The sequence below is a fragment of the Medicago truncatula genome, chromosome 3 (assembly GCF_003473485.1).
Source record: "Medicago truncatula cultivar Jemalong A17 chromosome 3, MtrunA17r5.0-ANR, whole genome shotgun sequence".
In the NCBI taxonomy this organism is placed as follows: Eukaryota; Viridiplantae; Streptophyta; class Magnoliopsida; order Fabales; family Fabaceae; genus Medicago; species Medicago truncatula.
Genome location: NC_053044.1, coordinates 49,969,277 through 49,995,664, shown reverse-complemented (window position 1 = coordinate 49,995,664; position 26,388 = coordinate 49,969,277). Strand labels below are relative to the sequence as shown.

General features: G+C 32.5%; 3 protein-coding genes and 1 pseudogene across 3 annotated transcripts; 1 reads left to right on the top strand and 3 right to left on the bottom strand.

Moving 5' to 3' along the window:
* Positions 1-3,283: 3,283 nt before the first annotated feature.
* LOC11431803 (serpin-ZX-like) lies at positions 3,284-5,281 on the bottom strand (annotated as a pseudogene).
* A 4,995-nt stretch (positions 5,282-10,276) lies between these two features.
* Positions 10,277-11,722, bottom strand: LOC11434241 (serpin-ZX). The gene is made up of 2 exons (XM_003602936.2): positions 11,254-11,722; positions 10,277-11,156 (listed from the first exon to the last, which is right to left on the bottom strand). Exons 1-2 carry the CDS (start codon positions 11,647-11,649, stop codon positions 10,377-10,379), a joined length of 1,176 nt encoding a protein of 391 aa, XP_003602984.1. The 5' UTR covers positions 11,650-11,722; the 3' UTR covers positions 10,277-10,376.
* Positions 11,723-14,898: 3,176 nt separating this feature from the next.
* Positions 14,899-16,752, top strand: LOC11432295 (serpin-ZX). Its single transcript, XM_039832104.1, has 3 exons — positions 14,899-15,102; positions 16,024-16,145; positions 16,224-16,752. The coding sequence occupies exons 1-3, from the start codon at positions 14,899-14,901 to the stop codon at positions 16,750-16,752; spliced, it is 855 nt and encodes a 284-aa protein (XP_039688038.1).
* Positions 16,753-18,058: 1,306 nt separating this feature from the next.
* Positions 18,059-26,100, bottom strand: LOC120579456 (histone acetyltransferase HAC12). The gene is made up of 15 exons (XM_039831775.1): positions 24,444-26,100; positions 24,273-24,345; positions 23,707-23,986; positions 22,246-23,588; positions 21,682-21,957; positions 21,313-21,594; positions 20,975-21,103; positions 20,634-20,834; positions 20,384-20,529; positions 19,992-20,295; positions 19,644-19,783; positions 19,449-19,506; positions 18,936-19,361; positions 18,622-18,848; positions 18,059-18,468 (listed from the first exon to the last, which is right to left on the bottom strand). Exons 1-15 carry the CDS (start codon positions 24,629-24,631, stop codon positions 18,372-18,374), a joined length of 4,170 nt encoding a protein of 1,389 aa, XP_039687709.1. The 5' UTR covers positions 24,632-26,100; the 3' UTR covers positions 18,059-18,371.
* Positions 26,101-26,388: the final 288 nt, after the last annotated feature.

Here is a 26,388-nt window from a genome sequence, read left to right as displayed (position 1 = left end):
AAATAAAAAAAGATGTCTTGCGAATCAAGTTATCCAAAATAATGAAGGACCGAATCATAAAATTTATTTGCAAAACAAAAAGATATCAGTTTTTTTTTTCTTAACAAATAACATTAAAATAAATTCTATCGGTGTTGTTAAATATTTGGTAAGTGCAGAAAAATTATCAAAGTAATAAAATTAAATTCGTATCTACGAGGACTGTTATTAATTTCTATTTAGCAATTTCATTAATGTAAAAGATGTATTAAATTGGGGTTGCCCTAGGCAGTTGGTTTGTTTGCATAAAAGTAAAAAGAAGTGTGATTAAATTTGGTTTGAAAACTAAGTTTAACGAGCGATCAATCCTTTGAATCCTCTATTGCTCACTGTAAAATAATTTGCCCCTCTTCTCTCTTAATGTTTACCTAGTTTTACGACGAATTGGCACAATAGTTTTGATTAATCTCTTGAGTCAAAATCCTTTCCTAAATTATAATCCCTTAATCTCTTAAGTCGACTCATAACCTTTGGAAGTATTACTAGTTCGTTAATTCCTATGTCATTACTCAACAATTTTCTATCTCTAGCTTAATATGTTAAGTCAAACAAACTTATTAGGTCAGGTTTTAGTCAATTAAATTCTAAAATCAATTCATATAATTAAGAAGTTAGGGCTAGCAGTCATACATAATCATATAAAAAACATTAAACACAAATAAAACTAAATAATACTAGGATTCCATTAATGTCAAAGAGAGTTCATAACAAATTACATGATTACAACTTACAATAGGTTTATCTCATGACTTAATCAACAGAAGGCTTAGCTACTCATAACTAGACAATCAATAACAAAGGAATAATGAAACATATAAATCAGAACCAACTATGAGTTGGTGTAAGATCCACGACATGTTTCTATATCTCTGACTGCCTCCTATGCTCTGAAGTCTCATAAAAATCGAACCCTTATTATGAATTCGCATCTGGCTTTATTGAGAAATTTTTGTAACAGCCTCCAACATGCCACGTTACAGGGCCAACATGCCACGTTATAGGTCCAACATGCCACGTGGTATGATGGCTTCATTAACAAAATAATATTTTTGTAACAAATTCCCATCGTGCCATGGTTGCTTCCCAACGTGCCACGATGCTGCAAAAAATAACAAACTCCAGATCCTGATGCCCCTTTAGATGTACCACGATACATGTCCATCGTAGCACAATATTTCCAATTGCTGAAAGCTCCCCCAGTCTCATCCAAACTGTACAAAACTTGCTCACTACATATAGATATACAAAATAAAAACAAACTAAAAACATGAGTATGACCTAGTGTCATCACAACCCCAAACTTGCATCAATCCCTGTCCTCAAAGAATCTACTTGTAAATGAGAAAATAACAGTAACATAACAGCTTACCAACCAATGATATAATATGAAGATTCTTTGGTTTTGGGCCCTGGTCTCACATGACTGGACAAAAACACTGACATGGCACGCTGACTGTGTAATTCTGATGATGTGACATGCTGATTTGGTTTTTATAATTCTTTTTTAAACTGTTTTTTCATTCATTAACAATTATTTTAACTATACCTTTTCTTCAAAAAAAAATTATTTTAACTATTTTTCATCACCATACCATTCCTCTTCATCACCTGAACATTCATCTTCATCACCTCTCTCTTCTTTCTTAAAAAAAAAGTTGGATTTCTCTTCCTCTCTCTTCTCTTCCTCTCCCTTCTCTCCCTATGACCAAAACCGAGAAATTAAAACAACAAAAAACTCAACTTTTGTAAAAAAATTAACGAGATTTATGATAGTGAATTTCGTAAGGATTGATGTTCCATGTAGTTCAAGGGTTTGAATGCTGAGTTTGAACCTGATCCTGAACAATTGCAAGATCTCCTTCAGATGCAAATTTTTGAGATAATTTTTGCACGCCTTTGAATTTGATTCACTTGCAATCGTGGTGTATCACTCTCACTCTGTGATATTTGCACAAAAGATTCAGAAGTGATTTGATCTTCCATTGAATTGGAATGAAAACCTTGAATTAATTTGAAATCAGGGTTTGAAGCGGAAGCAATTTCGCAATGAGAAACACATCGTCTGCATAGAAGAAGGAAAAAACGGCTTATGATACCATGATGAAATTCTACATCTTTTCATGGTTTCAGAAGTAGAAAACGCTTCATAGAGAGTATTGAAGAAGAATTATAAAAGAACCTTAAAATGTAATTGTTCGTTTTTGTCCAGTCATATCACAATATATATGGTTCAAAACCAAAGAATCTTTATATTACAAGTTGAAATCTAAACTTTGGTAAACCAAAAGTCGCTTAGGGGTGTAAACATATATTAACCCTAATTAATACACATTAAATCAAAATCATAAGTCTCAATCAAAAGTCAAAACAACAACTAAAATTGTTTTTTGTAGTTCCACCACCGCGAAAATAATTGTGGAATTGTTTCACAGAAAAGTGGATTAGGATTCCACCAAATTGAGATTTTGTGTATAGTGGTTGTTTAATGTGCGTGTCTGATTTGTCAAACCACATGATTTCTATCATACAATTTGAAAATAATGACTAAATAAAAGTTTCACATGTTACTCAAATATTCATCTGAGATGAATAACTAAATAAGTGCAAGTAGCAGGTTTATGATGGCACATTGCCTATCTAAATTATGCTACAACTTTGTTGAATTGTACTAAGTAGTAAACTAGTTTGTTTCCAATGTTTTAAATGAAGAGTGGACGTTGCCGTGATGGCTATTCCATTGTTGGAAAAATGGCAAGTCAATTTAAAAACCAAAGCATTTGTTACGGGATAAGCAATCCATTAGAATCTTGTAGGTGACCTGAAACTATATTTTTGTAGATTTGCCTCTGTTACATTCTGTTTCATCAAATCAGAGCAATTTCAAATTCATATACTCCATATAACAAAAGCAGCAAGATATGCTAATTTTAAATCATCATACGGTATATGTTTAAACCATCCATCTAATTAACGAGTCTATTAGAAATAAAAAAGAATACTAAAACTCACTAAATATCTAATTTATTATCATCTTGAAAGAAAAGAAAAAACTAATTTATTATCTTGGATAGACTATATATATCACAGACCTGAGGCTAGTTTCTCCTCCCAAATAGTATTTATTGTTGACACTATCCAACAGTTGCAAATTACAATGATAACATTATTCCATATTAGAGTTAACTTTCACTAGTAGTTCCGTGTCAAGGGGTAATCCAATTGATTCGAGAATGGGACGTTAAGATCACATCACAAGAGGATTTAGAACTTGTCCAATAGAGAGTACCGTTCCAGACAAATCTTCTCTGATCAAAAACAAGAAAGGGTGGTCAGCTACAAAGTCAATCGGAATCGGCGGAGGGCTAATAAGGCCACTACCACAAGTCATAGGCGTATACAGCGCGAGCAACGCAGCAGCTTTGGTTCCTTGTTCATTTACTTCAATAAAAGACTTGTGGAATACATCGGAAACATAAAGGTTTTGACTTGTAGGAGAGTCCACCATTTTTGTCAAACCTCCTTGAGAGAAAGGTAAAACCATTCCTAGCTCCTTAAGCATATTAGAAGTTTCAAGCTCAAAAGAAATTTTGAATCTTGGAATTCTGAAGTCACCTACTCGCACTGTTTGTTTAGGACACGTACGTTCCAGAAATTCAGATTCAGAAGCTACCTTTTCGGTCAAAGCTAACAACCCATCTTTTGCATCAGGAAGAAAAAAGTACATAGAGAAATAACGCTTATCACTTTGCCTAAAAGCATCATGCTTATAAAAAAGACGGAGGACTTTAAAACCATCAAAAACACTAATAAGTTGTCACTCCCGGCTTGTCATGAAGGGAACCTTGACTGAGCTGCCATTAAGAAGGTTAAAATCATAGTCTTTTGTTTTTGAAGTATCAACCTCCTGTAACCATACTCCTTTGAAGTATAGTGCATTTGCAAAGATGAAGTTGGTTAAACTTTTATCCGAGTGGAATGGAAAGTAGATTTGTTATAAGGCCATTTGTCTTTTTTTTCAGCCCACAAATTCACTTCTTTTCTCACTTCAAGTGCCTTTAAAACAATATCAAATATTAATTAATAATTGAAAAAAGATCAATTGAATTCTTTTAGTGAGCATTTCAATAGAAGAATTTAACTTTTTCATGATATGATTGTCACATATTCTGCTGCTAAATTGGTTTGATACATCAAAGATGAATTAATACCTTACAACAAATAGGCGAGACTGAATTGCAAAACAGACATTCATTTAATTAGCAAAACATTGATTGTTTACATAGAAGTTGATATTTGCTACTGGACATAAATGCTAAAGGATCAGGTGAGTTGTTTTGTCTTTAGTGCAGGTAAATATGGACATAATTTTCTATTCAAATCCAATTAAACTTGGAAAAACCTAAGGTTCTGTGTTACAGAAAATCTTTTTATGAATCAAGTTTGAGAGTTCTTTTGTGTATCAAGTTTGTATGATCAGAATACGAACCATTTCATCACACCAAATTAAATATATAAAACTTACAAAAATAATTACCAACATATGTGCCCCTGTCTCGTTTTATTTTTTTATGAACTAAAATCAACATTTGTTATATTTATAGGGATGATTTTTTTAACCCTATATATAATATAAGATGAAGCAGAGCTCTAAACAGTGCATTCCAAGTTCGCTGCAATAGCAACCAACACTGCTCATATTTAAACACGTTACATAAAGAAGCTTCTCTGTTAGCAATGCCTTTTCACATTTATTTATTATACTGATGTTATTATGAATCTGAGTATAATAAATATCTATCAAAATGAAACTCATAGATCTGATTCTTTCATCTTACAGAATATGGCAAACCAAACAATCGCAGACAATTGTGAATGCTTGAAGTGAAACCTAAATATTTAAAATCAGGCATAGTTTTGCAAATAAATTTTTACTTATTTTCTGCTTTGGATTTTTCACTTACTTCCCATGCCTTCACATTAGATAACATTTACTGGTTCTTAAATTGGATGACTTGCCACCTTACTTAGAAAAGGATGCCGTGGGAGTTTTGAAATTATCTTGAACATTGTTAGGTCGGTTCCTTGTTAACCCGACTTAACATGTACACTGGTAAAAAAAAAAAAAAACAATAATTTGAAATAAATTCCTTAAGTCATGAATGAAAATAGTAAGTGTGTTTCGTGTATGGAACCTTGTCTCAATCATACATACATGAATGAAAATAGTTCGTGTCATGGCCATTGCTTTATTCATCTTTATGGAATTTGTGTCTGTGAGTTTAAAGTTAAAATGCATTGAATTGCAAACCAAGATTAAAATTAAATTGAATTCACTGAATTGGTGAATAAAATTGTCATTGCTTTTGTTATTTTAATTTCTAGAATGACTTTATCTACAAGCATCTTGAAGGATTTGGATGGTGTACTTTATCTAAATAAATTATCAACCATGTACATCTATTGTTATCTGTTTTTCTTTTTTTTTTACTCTGTTATCTGTTGTTCTGTCATAGTTACATATGTAAATATTAATAAATGGCTTCATTCAATCTATAAAACAGGTTCTAAATTCTTCTTCAATCTGCAGTTTACATTTGAGATTGACAATTGCATCACATCGCTCTTATTAATAGTTGAATTCTACCCCTGAATGTAATTTTTGGGGTTCCAGTTTAATGGCGTCTCAAAATGAGATCGAGAAGACTATTAATCACTCTACATCCATTCCAAAGGCAAAGTCTCTTACTTCTTTGCTTATGTTATAGAATCTGTTTTGTTTGACAAGTTAATTTCTATTTATTTGCAAATTTGATATATTATACGTTTTCAACTTAGATTTTGACGACACCTAATTCATTTTTCAGTTTAGATTTTGTTAAGAAATCAAATCAACTCAGTTATAAAGTCTTCACTCATGAGGTTGATCCGTCGATGCAGTGGTAAGGAGAGCCAGAACCTAACAGTGGCTCACTCATGAAAGTTACGCCTGGTTTTCCTTGTCGACGTACAAGGTTTTAATTTATAAATTTTAGCCCATTTGAATTCTCTGGTTCTGCTCCTCTAGTTCAGAAGTTGTTAAGCAGCTGTTTTATTACATTCACTTGTTACGAGAAAGGTTGGTTTTATGACTTGTATCCTTTGTCTGTTTGTTTTATTGGTTCTTCTTGTTTACTGCCTTATTTTAATAAAATTCTCCATTGATACAGAGCTAATTGCAAACTAAGACTGTCTAAAGCCATCTGAAACTTACATTTCTTAGAAATCATCAATATGGGAATAATGTGCATGAACCTTTTGATTATTTCCTATGGTTCTATTTGTAAATTCATGACAATGGTAGTTGCTGAATGATTAATTGTTTCGTACACGAATCCCAAAGTTGTGACCCTGAGTTGTTTGTAAATCCATTTGATATTCTAACCATGTTTCTCAGTTTCCTTAACTCTTGCTCATAATTCTGCATATTTTTTATTTTATATATGAAATTATCTCTAGCTAGCAGATCAACTCAATGCAAAATCATAAAAAGGCTGTAAAAATTTCCTATGAATATTTTTTATTTATATATGAAATTATCTCTAACTAGCTAATCAAGTCAATGCAACATCATACAAAGGCGGTAAAAATATGAAAGAGTAAGTAGGAATATTATCAACAAAAAATGGTAGTGGATGCAGGGGAAAGTTTATAAGGATATTAACAAATTGAACGAGAATCAAGGGATAACAAAGCTAGTATCTGATAATGCAATAAACACCATGAATTCGAATAGTAATGGAATTTTCAAAATCAAATTTAAAGCATTCAGCACATATTTATGCTTGGAATGTGTTGTTGGAAAGAAAAAAAAAACTGGTATAGTCAAATTCGATCACTACTGCATCAAAGAGAATTTATAACCAAACTAGCTTAACGCCATGCAATAAGACATCAAAACTCCAAAGCTATATCTACACGCCCTCTTTATCTACAACCCCAAAATCTGCAGCAGTATTTTATAGGAAAAAAAAAGGCTACCAACTTAAACACCAATATTTATTCTTGACACTATATCCAACTGTTGCAAATTGCAATGATAACATGACTAAACATTAGAGATAACTTTCAGTTTCACTAATATTTCAGCGTCATGGACGAAGAATCAAAACATAAACATGAAGTATACAACCAATAACCATTTAAAATCAAAACTATATGCATAAAGCATACAGCCAGTAACCGTTCAAAACATGAAGCAAAACTAACACATATATAGATCATATCTAATTGATGGGATACCCATTGGATTAATTAATTCTTGCTTGAGTAGTTAAGATCATCCAGCAAGAGGATTATGCACTTGCCCAACAAAGTGTATTGTACCAGATAAATCTTCTCTTATCAAAAACAAGAAAGGATGGTCAGCTACAAAGTCTATCGGGATCGGAGTCGAAGTGTGTCGAGAAGATCCAGCCATTTTTTCAAAAGTAACTGCGGCAGCTTCCGTGCCTTTTTCATTTACTTCAATGACGGACTTTTGCAATAATGTAGAAACACCAATTGGAGATGGTCACAGAAACCTTGTTTAGGTTGGTGATTGATTCGCTGTGAAAAAAAAAATTCTAAATTTCATCTCAAATATATTTGCACATTTAATTTCATAACATTTATGAGAAAATTCTTTTTAAGATATAAATTTTTATTTAATAGAGACAATCTATTATTTTAAGAAGGAGCAATAATAAAAATATCAAATAATTAGCAAATATAATGAGAATAGTAGTGGGGACAATTGCCGCCAATCTATCTATTATAAGTAGAGCCGTGGCTGAGTGCATTTAGAAACATGAGTATGGTTAAACTGTCATCTGGCTCAGGTGGTAGAAGATGTTTAACAAGGTTATTTATCTCTTGTTCGGCCCATAAATTCATCTCTTTGGCCACTTCATCACCCTTTAAAACAATATGAAATATAAAATTTATAGAGTAAAGACACCAATTTAATTATTTTCAAGAGCATTTCAATTTTTAATAGAAAAAAATTTACTGTCACGTATTATGTTGCTTAATCGTTTGGATACATCAAGATAAAATATATCTTATACCATACCACAATTAGGGGAGAGACTGAGTTGCAAAACAAACCATCCAGCTTATTAAATCATTTTAGTTTGTACGATAGCTAAAGGATGAGGTAAGTTGTTTTCTATTCAAATTCAAACTTGGAAAAGAGCTAGGGGTTGACTTACTATAACTGAAAATCATCTTAGTTGTATACTATGATGCTAGCTAATTGGCCCAAAGGACCTTCATGTCGAAACTCCGGATTACCATAGCTCTAATTTTCCCTTTTTCCTGAAAACTGGAGAGTTAATCCCAAAAAATACAAACCAAAATTTGTTGTTATTATAAAACCAATTGTAGAAAGCTGCGCACATACATTAAAATGGCACAAATTAACCACACTCCAGCAACTTAATTATGCTGCTGCCAACACATGCAACTGTTAATCATAGATAGTGACAACACAATTTTTTAGCAGCCTCTTCTATGAACTCTTTAATGTACACCACAACACAATTGCACAATTGTCTTGGTACTCATCAACATCTGCATCCCTCCTCTTCCATTTGCTCCACTTGCATCAAATTTTCATTATTGCACGGCTTGTACACTACACCAGTGCAATATCTCTTATGGATTACCATGAAATTCCTAGACAACCCAATGTAATGGATTAACAAACCACTGAAAATTGAATAGTCATCATTTTTTGCTTTCAACTTCAACCAGTTACATGTTATTTTTATTTCTTCCAACACTTTTTCGATAACAACATCTTTGTTTAGTTAAAGTCATTATTAAGTTATTAAAGTGAATGTTATTGAATACTAATTGAATAAATCATAGACTGTGAGGGATGATGTTTACAATAAAATTTCACGTTGATGAGAAAAGGAAGCGACTTTTATTTTAACTATTCTTTATGTGAAAGTTTTATTTCTTTTACATTGTTTTATTTGTTATTGTTAAGGACACAAAAAAGTTGGTCCAAGCCAGTTTTAAAGGCAAAAGGAGCATAAGGAATATAGTTTGATGCTGATTTACTGATGTATAGTGGTTGAAAATCTGTAAGAAAAGCTCATTAAATAGCTTTCAATTTTGCTATTGTTTATTTTCATCAACATTGCAGTGGTTAAGCATCAATAATCGATAATAATTAACATTCCTAATGACACTATTGCAATTTACCAAATGATATACCTTACTAATTAGGTGTATATTATTTTCCCCAGCTGTTTAATGTTGTGTGTCTGATTTGCACAAACAATATATTCTTTGTTTCATATGCTATAATTTGAAGATAGTGACAAAATGTTTCACATATTACTCAAATAATATGAAGCAAGAGTAGACACACACAAATTCCGGACATTGACACGCCGACACCGATAATAATTTGAAAAAAAAAATCTCAATATGTAATCACATGTCTCCGTATTGTGTCAGTTTCGGAAACCGGGCATGCCTTTGATCAAAAGTCTTGGTTCATAGCTCAATTATTCATTAGAGATGAATAATTAAATAAGTGCAAAGTAGGAGGTTTATGGTACATTCTCTATCTAAACTCTGTTACAATTTTGAAACTATTTGTGAATTATACTATGTTTGCTGTTCCATAGAGAATGGGCATTCCTGTGATGGCTCTTACATTATTGGCTGTTCCATAAAAATCTTTGTTTGTGATGTGAAACTTTTTGAAGATTTGCTCCTCTTAACGTTATGTTTCATCAAATCAGAGGAGGGGTTTGGTAGATCAGCTGGTTTGAGCCAGAGATTAAGGAGTTGGAGGTACTGAGTTTAAATCCAGACAAATGATTAAATATTGATCTAACAACTATCTACTAATATTTGTCATTGAATAAAAAAAAGAAAAGAGTAATCTCCTATTAAAACAAAAGCAGCTTAAGACATACCATTGTATTAGAATTCCCAGTAACTTATAAATAATTTTAAATTCAACAAAACTAACCAATTCAACAAAACTTACCACAAATTAATCAACATATTGATCCATTTCAGTTTTAAATAATCTTCCAATGTGTGATTAAACCATGCATCTAAGGAGTCTATTACAAATAAAAAAATAATATAAATCTAAAACTCACTAGATATATAATTTAATCAAAATCAAAATTAACAAAAGAATTCTAATAACCTTAGAACTTATCATTATCTAAATAAATTAGTCTCAAAAGTCAAAAGCATAACAGTCTACGAGACAATCTTAATCCAATTGATCCACAAGTAGATCATATCTTATTGATGCGTAATCCATTGCAATTCTTGTATGGTAATTATGATCTACCAACAAGAGGATTGAGCACTTGGCCAACAAAGAGTATTGTACCAGACAAATCGTCTCTTATCAAAAACATGAAAGGGTGGTCAGCTACAAAGTCTATTGGGGTCGGAATTGAAGTAGGACGAGCACATCCCAATAGTCCAGTTCTAGTGACTGCAGCAGCTTCAGTGCCTTTTTCATTTACTTCAATGAAAGAATTTTGAAATATGTTAGAAACCCAAATCGGAGAGTCCGCCATTTTTGTCAAACCTCCACCAGAGAAAGGTAAAACAACTCCTAACTCCTTTGACACATTAGAAAGTTCAAGTCCAGAATAAATTTTGAAACGTGGAATTCTGAAGTCACCCACTATCACTTCCTTACGTGGAAGTTTGTGTTTCAAAATCTCAGGTTTGGAAGCCACTTTCTCAATCAAAGCTAACAATCCATCTTGTGCATCGGGAAGAAAAAAGTACATAGAGAATTGACGAATATCGTTGCCTTGCTTATAAGGAAGACGAAGGATCTTAAAACCATCAAAAGCATTTATAAACTGCTTCTTCTTGCTAGTCATGAAGGGAACCTTAATTGAGCTGCCACCGAGAAGGTGAAAATCATGGTCTTTTGTTTTTGAAGCATCAAATGGTTGATGCCATGCTCCATTAAAGTAGAGTGCATTAGCAAAAATGAGTCCAGTTAAGCTATCAATTGACCCAGGTGAAAGAACATCACCAATACGTCCGTTTGTCTCTTTTTTAGCCCATGCATTCACTTTTTTGACGGCTTCATCAGCCTTTACGACAGCATCAAATATAAAAATATATTAGGAAAAAAAAAAAAAAAAAAAAAGATTTTATTGTTCTAGAGAAAAGGAAAATATACATAGGTACCTTGTTTATGAAATCAAGTGATCTGAGAGTGGCAAAATAATTAGTATCAACAATTTCTTTGAAGGAAGGGTAAAGAGAAAGGGATTTTTCAAACCACACAGAGTTGACAAAAGACAACTGTGGTCCACCAAAGGGAGCAGCGTCATCAAGCACAGAGGTAAAGAGGTGAGTGGATAAGGAGTTGAGATGATCAATGGATTTTGAACCAAGGAAGGAGAGAAGCTGACATTGCGTCGGACCCTCGGAACCGGCAGCTACTATGCTGAGCACAGTTTGGAGTGACAACGGTGAAAGCACGACATTCTTCTTCTTGAATTCTGTTTTTGATACCAAATGTTTGGTGATGTTCATAGCATTCTTGGTTAAATTAGCGATTGATTCGCGGTGGTAACTCATTCTTCTTCTGGTTTTTTTCAATTGTGAAAGTAGAAGAGTGCTGCGGTTGAAATCCTCTGTGCCGTCAAGGAGAAACGATTGAGACTATTGAAGACCTAAAAATTGTGAGAGAGAGGTGTTTTAAACTTCTAGGGTTAGTTTTTATTTTTTATTTTTTTGTTAATAACATTTTAAGTTTATTTTTCTTTAGGGACAATTGCTATTTTTTGGTGTTTTTTGTGTGAATAGTTTAGTTACTTTTATTTAGGGGAGTTTTTTTTTTTGAGAGCTTGTTTAGGGGAGTTTAGTTGTTACTTCTATAAAGGTTCCCTTCATGACTAGCAAGAAGAAGCCGGCAATGTCTCAAAAAAAAAAAAAAAAGTACAATTTTATTCTCAAATTTAAACTAAAATCTTCACTGTAATTGTAGGAAATTTAGTTAAACATTTTACCCCAAATTTTTTCTCTTCAAATTAGACAATATAAAAAAAAAAAACAGATTAATTAAATAAATGAATAAATATGTATAGAAAATGTGGATAAGTCCTTTAAAAAATACAGATAGACAAACATGTTACGGTCAGTATTTTTTGCTAGTACTAATAAAGAGATATATAATTTGGTTTGGATGAGAATCCTAAAATGATTTTATTCTTAAATATATTTATTATGACCGGCGAAAAGATTGGCACTCATGTGCCCATCTTTCCGCTCTTTTTATTACGTTAACACATGTGTAGATTATCAACGATATTTTATATAAATTTTCATGTAAATTAAAAATGATATTTTATATAAATTTTTGATATAGATTAAAATTATAAGTATAGATATTTGTGACTTTCAAATATAACAAAGTTAACAAACCATATTTATCTTTTCCAATGACAACAATAATGTAATAAATATAATAAAAGTTCTTAACTTTTTTAATAACACCAACAATATAACATTATATAAAATATTTGTTTAAATGTATTAATTAATAACAAAAAAGTCACTCCAAAATCTTTCCAAAACCCCCTATTTTCTTTCTTTATATATATAGTATAGATGAATCAGTTTCTATAAATGTCTTTGTTTAATCCTAGCTTAATTTGAGGTTATAAATATGCTAAAAAAGAGGAACAATATCTTATTTAAAGAAAGATGAACAATTTGCAACCAAGTTGTTTGGGCTCCAGTGGCAAGGAGCTCCTTTCAAGGACGTACCTGGGGAATACCGGGTTCGATTCTCAGAGGAAACAATGCTTCGCCAGTGTGCATGCCTCTATACACAATATTTCCTATGTCTACTTTCCTCGGTAATTTCCTCGGAAATCAATGTTTCTGACGAATTTGGGATGTTTTCTGAGGAAAAAAATCCTAGGAAAATCAAAGATTTCTTGTAGTGAACATGAGATGAATTAAATATGAATTTTTTTTTAACAACAAAAGTTCAAGATAAAAGTAGAAAAATATGAAAGTTCAAATCAAACTTTGAGTTAATTTTTGCAAAGGAACTTTTTAGTAATGTTCTTAACACATGTCTACAAAAAATTATTAAAAAACTTAAGAGTTTAAGCATAATTAAATGAATTTGAAATTAGATAGGACTAAGATTGAGTGCAGAAATTTTTTATAAATACCAAAAAACTAGTAAAATTAAGTAAGGACTGAACTTTTTTTTTTTTGAAGGAAAGTAAGGATTAAACTTAAAAGGTATATTTAACCAACAAAAAATCATAACTTTTTTGGAATAAAAAACATATTTGGGAGATCTTTACTTATCAAAACATTAGGAACGAAGTAAAATAAAATAATATTTTTTGTTTTGATAAAAGGGAGATATTTTTTTTATATAAAAGTAAAATATTGCATTGATTGTTCACAAAAATAAAATGACTGGTGCTAGTCACACAAAAAAAAAAAACAAGTTACACTCCAGAATGACTAATATACCCTTTAACTAAAATAAAAATTTCAAATCAACTAAATTTACATCAACGTAAATTAAACATAAGTAAACTTAATTTACATTAACCTAAATTGAACATAAGTAAACTTAATTTATATTAACCTAGATTGAATGTAAGTAAACTGAATTTACAAACTTAATTTATATTAACCTAGATTGAACATAAGTAAACTTAATTTACACTAACCTCTTATATACATACGTAAACTAAATTTACATTAACATAAATTGAACATAAGTAAACTTAATTTACATTAATCTAGATTGAACGTAAGTAAACTGAATTTACATTAACCTAGATTGATTGAACATAAGTAAACTTAATTTACATTAACCTAGATTGAACGTAAGTAAACTTAATTTACATTAACCTAGATTGAACGTAAATAAACTGAATTTACATTAACCTAGATTGAACGTAAGTAAACTGAATTTACATTAACCTAGATTGAAGGTAAGTAAACTTAATTTACATTAAGATTGAACGTAAGTAAACTTAATTTACATTAACCTAGATTGAATGTAAGTAAACTTAATTTACATTAACTTAGATTGAACGTTGAATTTACATTAACCTAGATTGAAGGTAAGTAAACTTAATTTACATTAACCTAGATTGAACGTAAGTAAACTGAATTTACACTAACCTCTTATATACATACGTAAACTAAATTTACATTAACATAAATTGAACATAAGTAAACTTAATTTACATTAACCTAGATTGAATGTAAGTAAACTGAATTTACACTAACCTAAATTGAACATACGTAAACTTGAATTTACATTAACCTACGTACGTAAACTACACTAACCCCTTTTATATACATACATGTAAACTTAATTTACACTAACCTCTCACTTAAAATCAAATTGACAGGCATATCTCATACCAAAACAAACAATAAACAAATAGAAACTCATCGAAAATGAAATTTATGAAATTCACTAACCTTTATGAATATAGTACAGATCAATAACAAAGATGTTGATTCAGATATTGGTTGCACATCTATGGTGATTTGTGGATGAAAGGAGGTAAGGGGGTAAGGGTTCAGAATGATCATAAAAGATGGGTTTTTAAAAATTTACATGAAGAGGACAATTTTGGTATTATTGTAAAATTTTAAATAAATTTAGGTGTAACTTGTTTTTTTTTTGGTGTGACTAGCACCAGTCAAATAAAATTGGATCGATTATAAATTCAAACAACATCAAGAGGTTCTCTTATTCTGTCTCCCGTGGTCTTCTTTATTGCACCGTCTTTCAAAGTTTGTTGTATTTTGCGATCGCACTTCATTCGATCACCGCGAATGTTCAAACCGAAAAGAAACGATTCTGTTCGTGATAAATCAAGCAGCAACAAAACTGAGGATGATTCTCTCGTAACAGCAATGACTTTCATCCGTGAATCAAGCACCAAACAAACAAATGTTTCCTTACTTGTTGCCAAACATCTGTTCTCCAAGTTGGAACAATCCAACAAGAACATCGTGTTTTCTCCACTCTCGCTCCAAGTTATACTCCTTAATGTTCAATATTTGCTAATGAGTCTCTTGTACTATGATAACAAATGTTTGGAAAATAAGATTAAAATAAGATGTTTTTATAGTTACTATTTTATTAGTCATGATTCCATGGCCAAAAATCCTCCTTTTAGAAAGAGAGAAATGTCCTCTGAAACCGAAAACAAGTCATCCGCAAACTATAGCTCTCAAACAAACAAATATCTCCTCCAGATAAAATTTCACACTCACTCGCTTCCCACTAAAGTTCCTATATCACAAACCAAAAACCCTAGCTGATCTAAGACATGAAAGAGCCTTGGAAAACGAAATAGACAAGGAAACTTAACCCAGTCACTCCAGAAGGTAGTAAAATAGTAATTGTTTATTTCAACAAAAAGTAGGATCTTGAAATCCTAACGGTTAGAATATATTTGGAGGTATGCATTGCTTTGCATTTTGATTGTCCAACTTCATGACTCTAGTCATTATCAATGTTAAATTGATTAAAACAATTCCATGTATTTGACCAACCATTATGTCATTCAAATGCATCAGCCTTTCCTTCTTATGTAGCATCAATAAAAAATAGTGTAGTAAAGTTCTGCCTGCTGCTATGGTTGTTCAAAAAGATTGAACTGAAATCAGCTAACTGACGGGGGCTAGAGTTTTTTTTCTAACAATAAACGAAGGATATATAAAATTAAATCAATTTTTTTTTTTTTACAAGAACATAAACCAAAATAGTATTTTTACGGAAAAAAGAAAAGAAGTAGAACTAATAGTATGTATATTTTGTTGGTTATTGGCCAAGTGACAACCACATACTCAAATATACATACACAAAGAGGGGAAATTGTGAAATACTTGTGAAAAGTGTTTCAACTGATCTATTTGCTTAACTGATTTTATATTTGATATGATTTTATAAAGGTTGTTGAAGTGATTAAAGAAGTGAATTTATGGGCTGAAAAAGAGACAAATGGCCTTATTAGAGAACTTCTTTCTCAAGATTCAGTCAATAAATTAACCAGACTCATCTTTGCAAACGCACTGTATTTTTAAAGGAGCATGGAAAAAGAAGTTTCCTGCTTCGAGAACAAAAAACTATGATTTTCACCTTTAAATGGCAGCTCAGTCAAGGTTCCCTTCATGACCAGCGAGAATAGACAATTTATCAGTGTTTTCGATGGTTTCAAAGTACTCCGTCTTCCTTATAAGCAAGGAGAAGATAAGCGTCAATTCTCTATGTACATTTTTCTTCCAAGAGCAAGAGATGGTTTGCCAACTTTAATCGAGAAGGTAGCTTCTGAACCTGAGTTACTACACCACAACCTTCCTTTCACAAAAGTTGAAGTAGGTGATTTCAGAATTCCAAAATTCAAATTTTCATTTGAGCTTGACACTTCTCAAATGTTGAAAGAGTTAGAAGTGATTTTACCTTTCTCTTGTGGGGGTTTGACAAATATTGTGGACTCTCAACACGCAAGTCAAAACCTTTACGTTTCCAAAATATTTCACAAGTCTCTCATTGAAGTAAATGAGGGAGGCACCGAAGCTGCTGCAGTCACGGTCTGGGCTAGGAGAGCAACAGCCGCGTGTAAGCCACTTGTTCCAATTACCCGAATAAACTTTGTAGCAGACCACCTTTCTTGTTTCTAATTAGAGAAGATTTGACTGGAACAAATCCTCTTTGTTGGACAAGTACCCAATCCTCTTAATGGGAGATGTTAACTTCTCATATCGGAATCATTTGATCACTCCTAGATAATAAGGGAAACTTTTTTAACAAGGAAGCATTATTTGTGAAGATTGTTTACTATTTTTGAAATGATATGTGTGTGGATCGAGTGGCTGAAAATTGGCTTAGTTGTTGTTATTCTTTAGAGACTAATTTAAGTTTTTATAGGATTTTAATTGACGTTATTTTTTGTTATTTAGATCAGTAATTAGTAATAAACAAAACATTTTACCATGTTGTTTGAGCTGCATTGTGTGGATTTTGTCTTATCACTACAAATCAATGTTTTGAAAATCGGACCAAAGATCAAACCGGTAAGATCTCCGGTTCATGGTTCAACCAGTTTAATCAGTTGAACCGTTATAGAACTGAACGATTAATTAACTAAGTAGTATACTAATTATTTTAATGTAAATAATAAATGTATGTGATAATAGATCGTGGAGAAATGAAAGTATTGGCGGTGGTTTCATAAGCGTTTGAAGGAGATTTTGTTGTGATGTCTCTAAAGGATAACATTTGATGTGACTGACTTTGATAAGCAGGATGCTGTGTAGATTTATTTTTCAACTTTCTCTAACGTTTGGATAGCAAAAAGGACAAACATGAATATTTTTTAAAAGATAAAGGACCAAAACATGTTAAAAATAAGACAGGACTGAAATGTATATTTAGCTAATAATGAACAAGTTATGAATAGTTAACTTACAGGGGTAAAAATTCAATGTTTGGATAAGCAAGCGTGCATTTCACTTTTTTATAAATAAAATTGGATATAAAACTGGCTGAGGTAGGGTTTATGAATCAATGGTTCAAAACTATGGTTCAAAACTATATCTGTTGACAAGTTTTTGACCGTTGTACCAATTTTTATTTGGTTCACCTCATTTTTAACATTGTCTAAAACCATATCTGTTATATTTTTTTGTTAAACAGAATGAACACCCTGTTAGTTCCTAATTCAATCAAACTGATCTCTCTAGTTTTCAAAACTTTGAAAAAGATTATATAATGGCAGAGGGGCCTAATTGTTCATTAATGCAAAGCCATCAATGTGGCACTTCAAACATTTAAAATGAAGGACAGTAGAAGCAATAGAAAAAAAAAAAAAAAAAAAGAGGAAACAAGACAAGGGAGATCTTAAAAAAATCATAATCTATGATTAAAATTTCAACCAAAAAAAAAAATGAAACTTCAATTGAAGAGTTAGAGCTTAGCTCTCCACCATTGAATTTGCATTCACAACAATACAAAATTGAATCTCTAATTTCAAGTCTCTTAAAAATGGGAGACATAAATAGAGTAGTTGGAGCTTAGGCTCTCAACCATTGAATGTATATATTCACAGCAATACAAAATTGATTCTCTTGTTTTAAGAGATTAAATATAAGGCTATTGCAATCCTAATCTATGTATATACATAATCAAAATTATATACCCATAAAAGGAAACTTGAAAATCTCAACACTTACGTTGAACTGTTTTTTTCATATACACTTATTCAACGAAATTTAAAACGCTTCTATATATTCACAAAGATTCATTGATCAACGACTGCTTTGTCACTTTCAAAAACTGCAGTTCCACGCCAAGATTCGGAATGCATTGCTTTCGATTCTAGATGCTTCTTTAGATCCCTGCAAAATCAACATAAATATAAAGAAATAAGTAATTCATGTATAGTTTAACCATAAAAAATGACTTGGTTGTCCCAAAGAACAAGTCAGAAAGTAGAATATCCAAAATCTCTCAAATTCTCTAGGTAGTGTATAATTCTAAAAACAACACACCTGCACCGTGGAATGCTACACTCCGAGTCTTTGCAATTCCTAGAGTGAGCAGCAAGTATAAACCATATCTTTTTACACTGCTGGCAGCCCCGATTCACTCGAATTTCGCACCTACTGGCATGAGAGAACAGCTTCTTGATTTGAGAACAGTTTGGATGAGAGCAAGGTTCAGCATTATCTGCACGGCATTGAGATGCATGCTTTAAAACGTTCAGCAGTTTCACCATCTGTGTGTAAGTCGGCAAGTATGATCAACAATCTAGTCTAGAACAAATGAGTAATGAAAACAACAAATCTGGGAATTAAACATATACCATTTTCTCATTTGACTCCTGATTCCCAGATTGATATATTGGTCTTGAATAATTTTGAGTCAACTTGAGTTCATTTTGAGTGAGCTTGTGTTCATTTTGAGTCAACTTGTGTTCATGGCAGTCAGCACCTCTATCCTTATAGCATGCAGAGCAAATGGTACACTCTGGACAAATCTCACATTTCCAGCTCTTTTGGAATACATTGCGTGCACTACAGATGCTACAACATTTTACAACAGTCATCAGAGTAGGATTGTGTAGATGGTAAAGGACCATCATCGAGGAATACTTGGCACGACGGAGTGTGTCAAACTGAAACTGAGACTTCTGGCAGAAGCTCAAAAAGTTATCCCTATTTTCAAATAATCTACTCTCAAGGACAATATCATTATGTTTAGTGTTGGAGGGGATATCATCAACAACGGCCTGAAAATGGAACACAATTCAATGTTTTTACATGAAATTACAAATGATGAGAGAATCACATGAAAAACTTCAGGTTTAGGCTGTTACCTGACAAAGTGTATGCAAGTCACCATTCTTTGAAGGGTGTGCATCAGAACTATGGCATCTGAAATATGTTGATATGAAAGTCAATCCAAAAAGCCTTAATTATTGTGCACTGAATACAAAACTAGTTCAAGTATATGTATTCATTTTAAAGGGAGGTGAAAAACAAACAGTTCAAATTTATTTATGATATCATACCTTTCGCACTCCTGAATTTCCTTGCATTCAGTGCAAAACCATCGCTTCCCAGACACTATCACTTCACGGCAGTGTATGCATGCATATTGCAAGTGAGCTATAAGGAAGCTTTCCCTGGTAGGCCATATATTTTGGCCAACCTAATAGAAATTGGGGAAAATAAAAGAAAAGGAAGAAAGATCAGATTATGTAAATAACTTAAACTGGTTTATAACTAGAACATTGCAACGTTTCATTCACTCAATTATAAAAGGATATATCCCATCGAATGACATTGTATAATTTATCTAAATGTACAACACTACAAATAGAAAAAACGTGGATGAAAGTAAGACAAGGTAGACATACTTTTCGCATCACTAAAATGTCTTTGGCAGTGTCTTTGGAAGGATTGGCATGTCCCATGGTCTTTAAAGCTCTATTTGGCACTTGTTCCTTCAACATCTTTTCATAGTCTCCTCCACACTCTTTTTCAATGGTCTTGGCTGCTTCCATAGCATTACCAGACCAGCAGTCTCCATCAAAGTATGGCAAACGAGAAGCTGTCACCTTGGAGTCCCCTTTCTCAGCAGCAACAAAAAAATGATCATATACGTTGGTTAAACCAACAACGATATTTTCTTCAGTAGCCTTTTTTAACATTGAAAGATACCTGCATAAACAAACATTATAAATATTCAGTGGTTGGCAGGGCTAATGAAAATCCAACACACAGACACATAAAAGAGAAAGAAACTGACCACCGGCGTAGCTTATCATTCTTCGGAGTCTTTTGCTCTTTGGGGTGGCAATATAGTATATAATCATCCCCTTTTCTTGAAGGAGCACAGGCCCATATGTAGCAAGTCAGGAAACCCCTTTTTTTACAAAAATCAAGGTATCCAATCTGATGATAAGAAAGAAAAAAAAAACATAAATAGAAAGAATGTAAGGATTGAGTGCTCATTTTATTAGTTCTATTGGCATTGAAATAGTTTAAAAGAAAAATACCAATATCTCATGGTAAACGAAGGTACGAAGGGCTTCTCCACTCTTTGTCCTTCTTTCAGGCATAAAATACTTGACAGAATCAAGATATGAAATGTATACACAACGCTGATTCGGATTTCCGCATTCAGAGCCAAACTCCTGGACATACATTCCAAAAATGCATATATCTGCTCCTTCAATCTGCTGAAACAGAAGAATAACCTGAAACCAAGCAAACTTCTATTAAATCTTCTTGAATAATCCAGACATATTAGAATAAACATCAAGAGACATTTAGTTCAGAAGAAGCAATAGGTGGTAATGGTATATTTATTTATTTATTGATAATCCACTGAACTTACTCTTGATCTATAAGAGAATTCAGCAGGGTAATTCTCCTCTGGAATGATATCCAGAAACTGCTTATTCACTTTCAATTGTTTGTCGACGGATAACACTTCTCTAATAGAAAGACCTTTTGCAGCTATAACCTACAATTTTGCAATAATTGATGGTACATAAGTAAATAATATAGAATTTCCAAATATATATATATATATGGATGAAAAAGATCAATAACTTCAATAACACGACATAAGACTAATTTTCTACTATTTTCAGTTTACATGCTAGGATAAGAATAAGAAAATGATAGGATATTTGAAGTTTATGTGCATACATGCGGATTTCTCGGTATTACCTTATCAAGATTCTCGTTCCCTTCAACATTTTCCCACTTTGCTCTCTCTTGGATGAGACACTCAATAAGTCTTTTTTCTAAGTGGTCACTTAGCACGGTTCTTGGCAAGTCCTTAGCACCAAAATTAGCAGCCTTCAGTAAGTGAGCATGCTTTCCATTTTCAATTTCTTTTGAGCGGCATATAGGACATATATACTCAGCTCTGCAATCCAAATCTCTTCTGTTGTTGTAGAGTGCACATATTTGATGTTGCCATCTTTTGCATTTATTGCATTCAACCCACTAGAAAAACACAACAGTCGTAAAGAGTTGGTACATAGTTCTCTGTATATCAAGCTGAATTATAAAGTAATCGATTTTAAAACTTACCGGTTCTTCAAGTACTTCATCGTTAGTCCTTTTTTCGAGATTTTTCTTAGAAATAGATGTCCCATTGAATGTGATTTTCCCACCTTTAGAAGTCTTGTAACACATGGAGCAAATGCAACCCTGTACATCCAATTCTTCTTTTCTACAGAAATATATTCTCTTGACGCGTATGCCACAACATGAACAAACAATTGGTACTGGTGCAAAGTAAAGCTTTTTCCTTTCACATAATTGGCATGTGTTTGCTTCAGTCCCTGCTTCCTCCTCAGAAGTAATCTATGTTAAAATAATTGTTAAAATAGAATTATGCATATACGTAAATTGCTAAAATAAAAATGTAATTTTAATAAAAATCACAAACTAAAAATAATTTTTAAAAAAAATGCAGAAATTGAAATTCAAAGTATCACGATAACAGAACATCCAAAGATTAAAAGAAGAACCATTCATGAGCTTTAACCAAAAAGCTTAACTCTCTGGGATAGTTGGTTCATGACATAACTCATAACAGTAATACCTAAACAGATCACGGTAATTGAAAACGCTGGAAGGTGATGTACTAACCAGAACAGATTCCTTTCTGAGACTATTAATATGTTCTGTAATTTGATCACGTGTGAACAAATCAATCAAGGAAACAGCATCAACAATTGTGTTTGACAATTTTGTTTGCTTCTCTTGATCAGGTGTTGGTTCACTGACTTTCTCTTTAGCATCTGTCCCCTCTTGGTTGAATCCAATTTTATTTTGTTTGTCATCTACATCAATAGGAATAGCAACCTTGCTTATGAGAGCAGGTATATTCGAATTCGACCCAATGTCAATTTCCATTGATTTGCAACTGTCTATCACGACATGGCTTTCAAGATCTTTCTTCTCTTGATCAACTTTTGGTTCACTCACTTTCTCTTTAGCGTCTGTCCCCTCGTGGTTGAATCCAATTCTTCCTTGTATGTCCTCTTCATCATCATCACCATCAATTGTAATAAGTTCTGGGACACGGTCGACTTCCACTGATTTTCGGCAGTCTATCATGCCATAGATTAGGGAATCTGGCTCATATGATATTCGACCAGCTTCTAAGCCTTTCGAGGGAATCATTTTAGGCTCAGAAGTCAAATCATAAATCACGTAGTTCGTTTTCCCACTAACAGTTGTAACTGAGGACTTTGTTAGCTTCTCTTGATCAAATGTTACCTCATCGGCTTTCTTTTTGGCATTTGTCCAGAATGCAGTAGGAATAGGCTCCTTGGTGAGAGTAGGCATACTGGAATTTAATCTGATGCCGTGGTCAAATTCAGTTCTGCCTTGTATATCCTCTCCATTAGTAGGAATAGGATCCATGTCGAGATATTGCATCCTGGACTTTATACCCGTGACAATATTCTTTAAGTTGTTGCTATCCATCACATCATAGCTTTCAAGCCCGGGCTGTCCAAATGTATCAACCATTACATTGTTGTTTATCCCCTTAACTCCCGCAAAATGAAAAATTGGATTTGTAATTTGTTCCACATTACTCTCATAATGGAGAGAAGAGAGGGGAAATTCTGAATGTTGCTGCACTTCTGGATGTGGTTGAAAAGAATAAGGTTGAACCATCCCATTATTCCATTGATCAAAACTTGGATGGTTAGTCGAAGATACACCAAAACCTGAATCCATCATTTTCGGTATTTTGGCAGGTCGTAGTATGTATTCAGTATTATCAGAAGGGACATCATTAACAACATGTCTTACAGTGGAATTCTTCTGAAAATCCAACTTCTGTGGTTGATATTGCATTGTATCTTCCGAAGTATTCACTGAGGCAGATTGAGAGAACATAAAACTTGAATCTTCAGATTGGAGGGATCTTCCCATTGTAGTAGGAAAACAATCTTTGTATTTTGTCAGATCCATCTCCACTGCAAAAAGCAGAGGAGGAAAAACAGTCAATAATATATATAGCTGCAAAGACAAAATCAATATTGTACAAAGAAAGATTCGAAATTGAGGAGAAATCACAAACTAATTTCAACATACAATTATTTGAGTGTTGCTGAGAAAAATAGTTGCTAGTTGATCTGGTGTTGGCATCCAGATTGAATCCACCATAAGAAACAGGTAAGTTAGAAAGCACATCCATATCAGCAACTGGAGGGATAGATGAACCATCACCAGGAAAACAAGGCAGGTTATGAGCAATAGAAGGATGAGATATTCCCGCTTCTTGCACACCATAGTAACCAGTATTATAGGACTTAGGAACACCCAGTAGAGCTTGCACACGCTGATTCAATGTCTCCAGGTTCATATATTCCTCCTGCCAAATTTGTAGAAAAACAATTGTGCTTAATTAACAACATAAAGGTAAAGCTTGCATTTAATACTCTTATTGGCTTTTTTTTTTTTTTTTGAAGAAGCTAAACTAACCCCCTCAAATTGGCATCAGAGAGAATCAAACCTGAAACCTTGAGGAGGAGCACACTCCCAGATCCCAAGCCAATACCACTATGCCAACCCAAGTGGGTTTCTTATTGGCTTATGTTATAAGCAAAAAAAAAAAAAAAAAAGTACTTTAATGCTCAGACACAGGTCAGGAAGCAAACCTTTGAAGCAGCATTGGTAAGTAGCAATATTTCCAGCGCAGGCCCAAGTTGCTCATTCTGAATGATTTCAAAACTGAATAAATTTATAGTTAGTAGTCTCAATTCAATTGCAATCATATGTTAAAGTAAGTGCAACCACATTTCTTTGAAAATTAAATAACTTTCACTTACATTTTTCTTCTTATCCAATTACGGTTGTATACCATTTCAGGATGATACCGCCAGTCTGAGGAGAATCCTATTTGATTGCTTAATTCATCAAAACATCTCTTTGGCGGAATGTTCGAGAAAACTGATGAAGAATTTCTTGGTATATCTCTCCAAGTACTCCCACCATGATGAAAACCCTTGGCAAACATCTTCTTGCTTTATCAAGCCACAAGAAATAATCAACAACTATATGTTAGAGAAAATTCCAACAATGTTCTTGATGTGCCATAAACTCGTAAAGAGGAAAACATAATTATAATAAATTTAAATAAGCTTGCAATCAGAAATCATCTAAAAGTGGTAACACAACCTAATAGACACAAAAATTGATGATCAAAGATCAGATGTTTAAATAGAAAAGTCCATGATTCAGGATGAACTCGAGAAAAAAAAAAATCAAAGAAGACTAATCTAAAATGCATCATTTAAGCATCAAATATTCATTAACCATAGACCACCATTTTCCTACTAAATAGATATCGAAAATTTATTTAGCATTTAGAAAAGAAAATCATCCTGACACCTCTACAGGGTGACACTAATAAACATTTTTCTAACTTCTTTAAAATAATTCAGTAACCCCTCCCTTAATTCCTCTACATTGAACTCTTATTTCTGATGGCAAAATAAGAAATGTTAAGTTTAACACCCATGATCAATTGTTGAGATTATTTCCTTAATTGTTTCAAGTGAATTGTCTGTTTCAGAGGAGATGGATCCTTCCTACAGACAGTGTATAGTAGTACAAAAATATTCAATAACTTTTATACAAACATTTAATTGTAAAAGGATTTGTTTTTCCATTTTCATTTTTTCTCATTTCTTATTAACTATCATACTTCTTTCAAATAATACCTTCCCCAACCTGGATGCAATATTTTAACTTCTCTTTTTTTCTCACCACAATATTTAGTATTTGAAGCAAATGTCACAAGCACAATGTGGTATTTCCTGAAATCCTAAATAGTTTCCTGAAATCCTTAATAGCGTAACAAGATCAATGTGTAAGTGTCACTGTAAGACACTGTTATCAATCCTATGAGCTTATCAGATGTTACATAATTTACTCTAAACAAAATAACAGAGCCCCTCCCTATTCAAATTCACTTAGAAAAAAGACTTGGCCAACTTAAACCGCGGCTTATTAATGCTAAAAATTTGATCAAAACATCAAAAGAAAATCTTTGAACATTAAAAAGTAACAAACAGTGTTTTTAAATAACAACTATAGCGGCACTATACCACTATATTGTAGCCGAGTTAGGACAAAGCGCACACACCAGCAAATTTTATTAGTCCGCTATTTTCCGATATCTGTGATTGACAACATTGGTAACAAATAAAGTGACCCCATAGTAAAAATGTTCAATAAACAACTAAATAGTTATAGTTACGCATCTTATCTATGTTTCAATTTAAGCTCACTACTATGTTGTCAATTATGAATAGCGGATAAAAGCGATTTGTTCAAATTCGACTTACATTATAGCAGCGCTATTTCACAATATTTTGTACCAAACAGTGTATCACCGAACAATATCAATTTATTCAAATTCTAGCACTGTTATAGCTGCTATTTAACAACACTCCACAATCTTCCTCTTTCTAATTCTTTCTTTTTTCTTTTTCCTCTTTTTCCAATTTTTTTTTTAAAAGAACAGATACAAACAGGATCATGCAAAATTCACAAAGTCTCAAAGATTCTTGGAACCATTGACTTTAATTCCATTTAAATTCATCAGATCATCATTAATTTAAATCAAGATTCAAAAGCTCAAATTCATTAATTCAAAGAAAGAAAGAAACAAAAATAAAAATAAAAAGCTCGTCAATTCAGATTAAAAATACGAATGAATGAAAACAGAAATTAACGAAAAGATTAAAGTTATTATCAACAATTCATAAT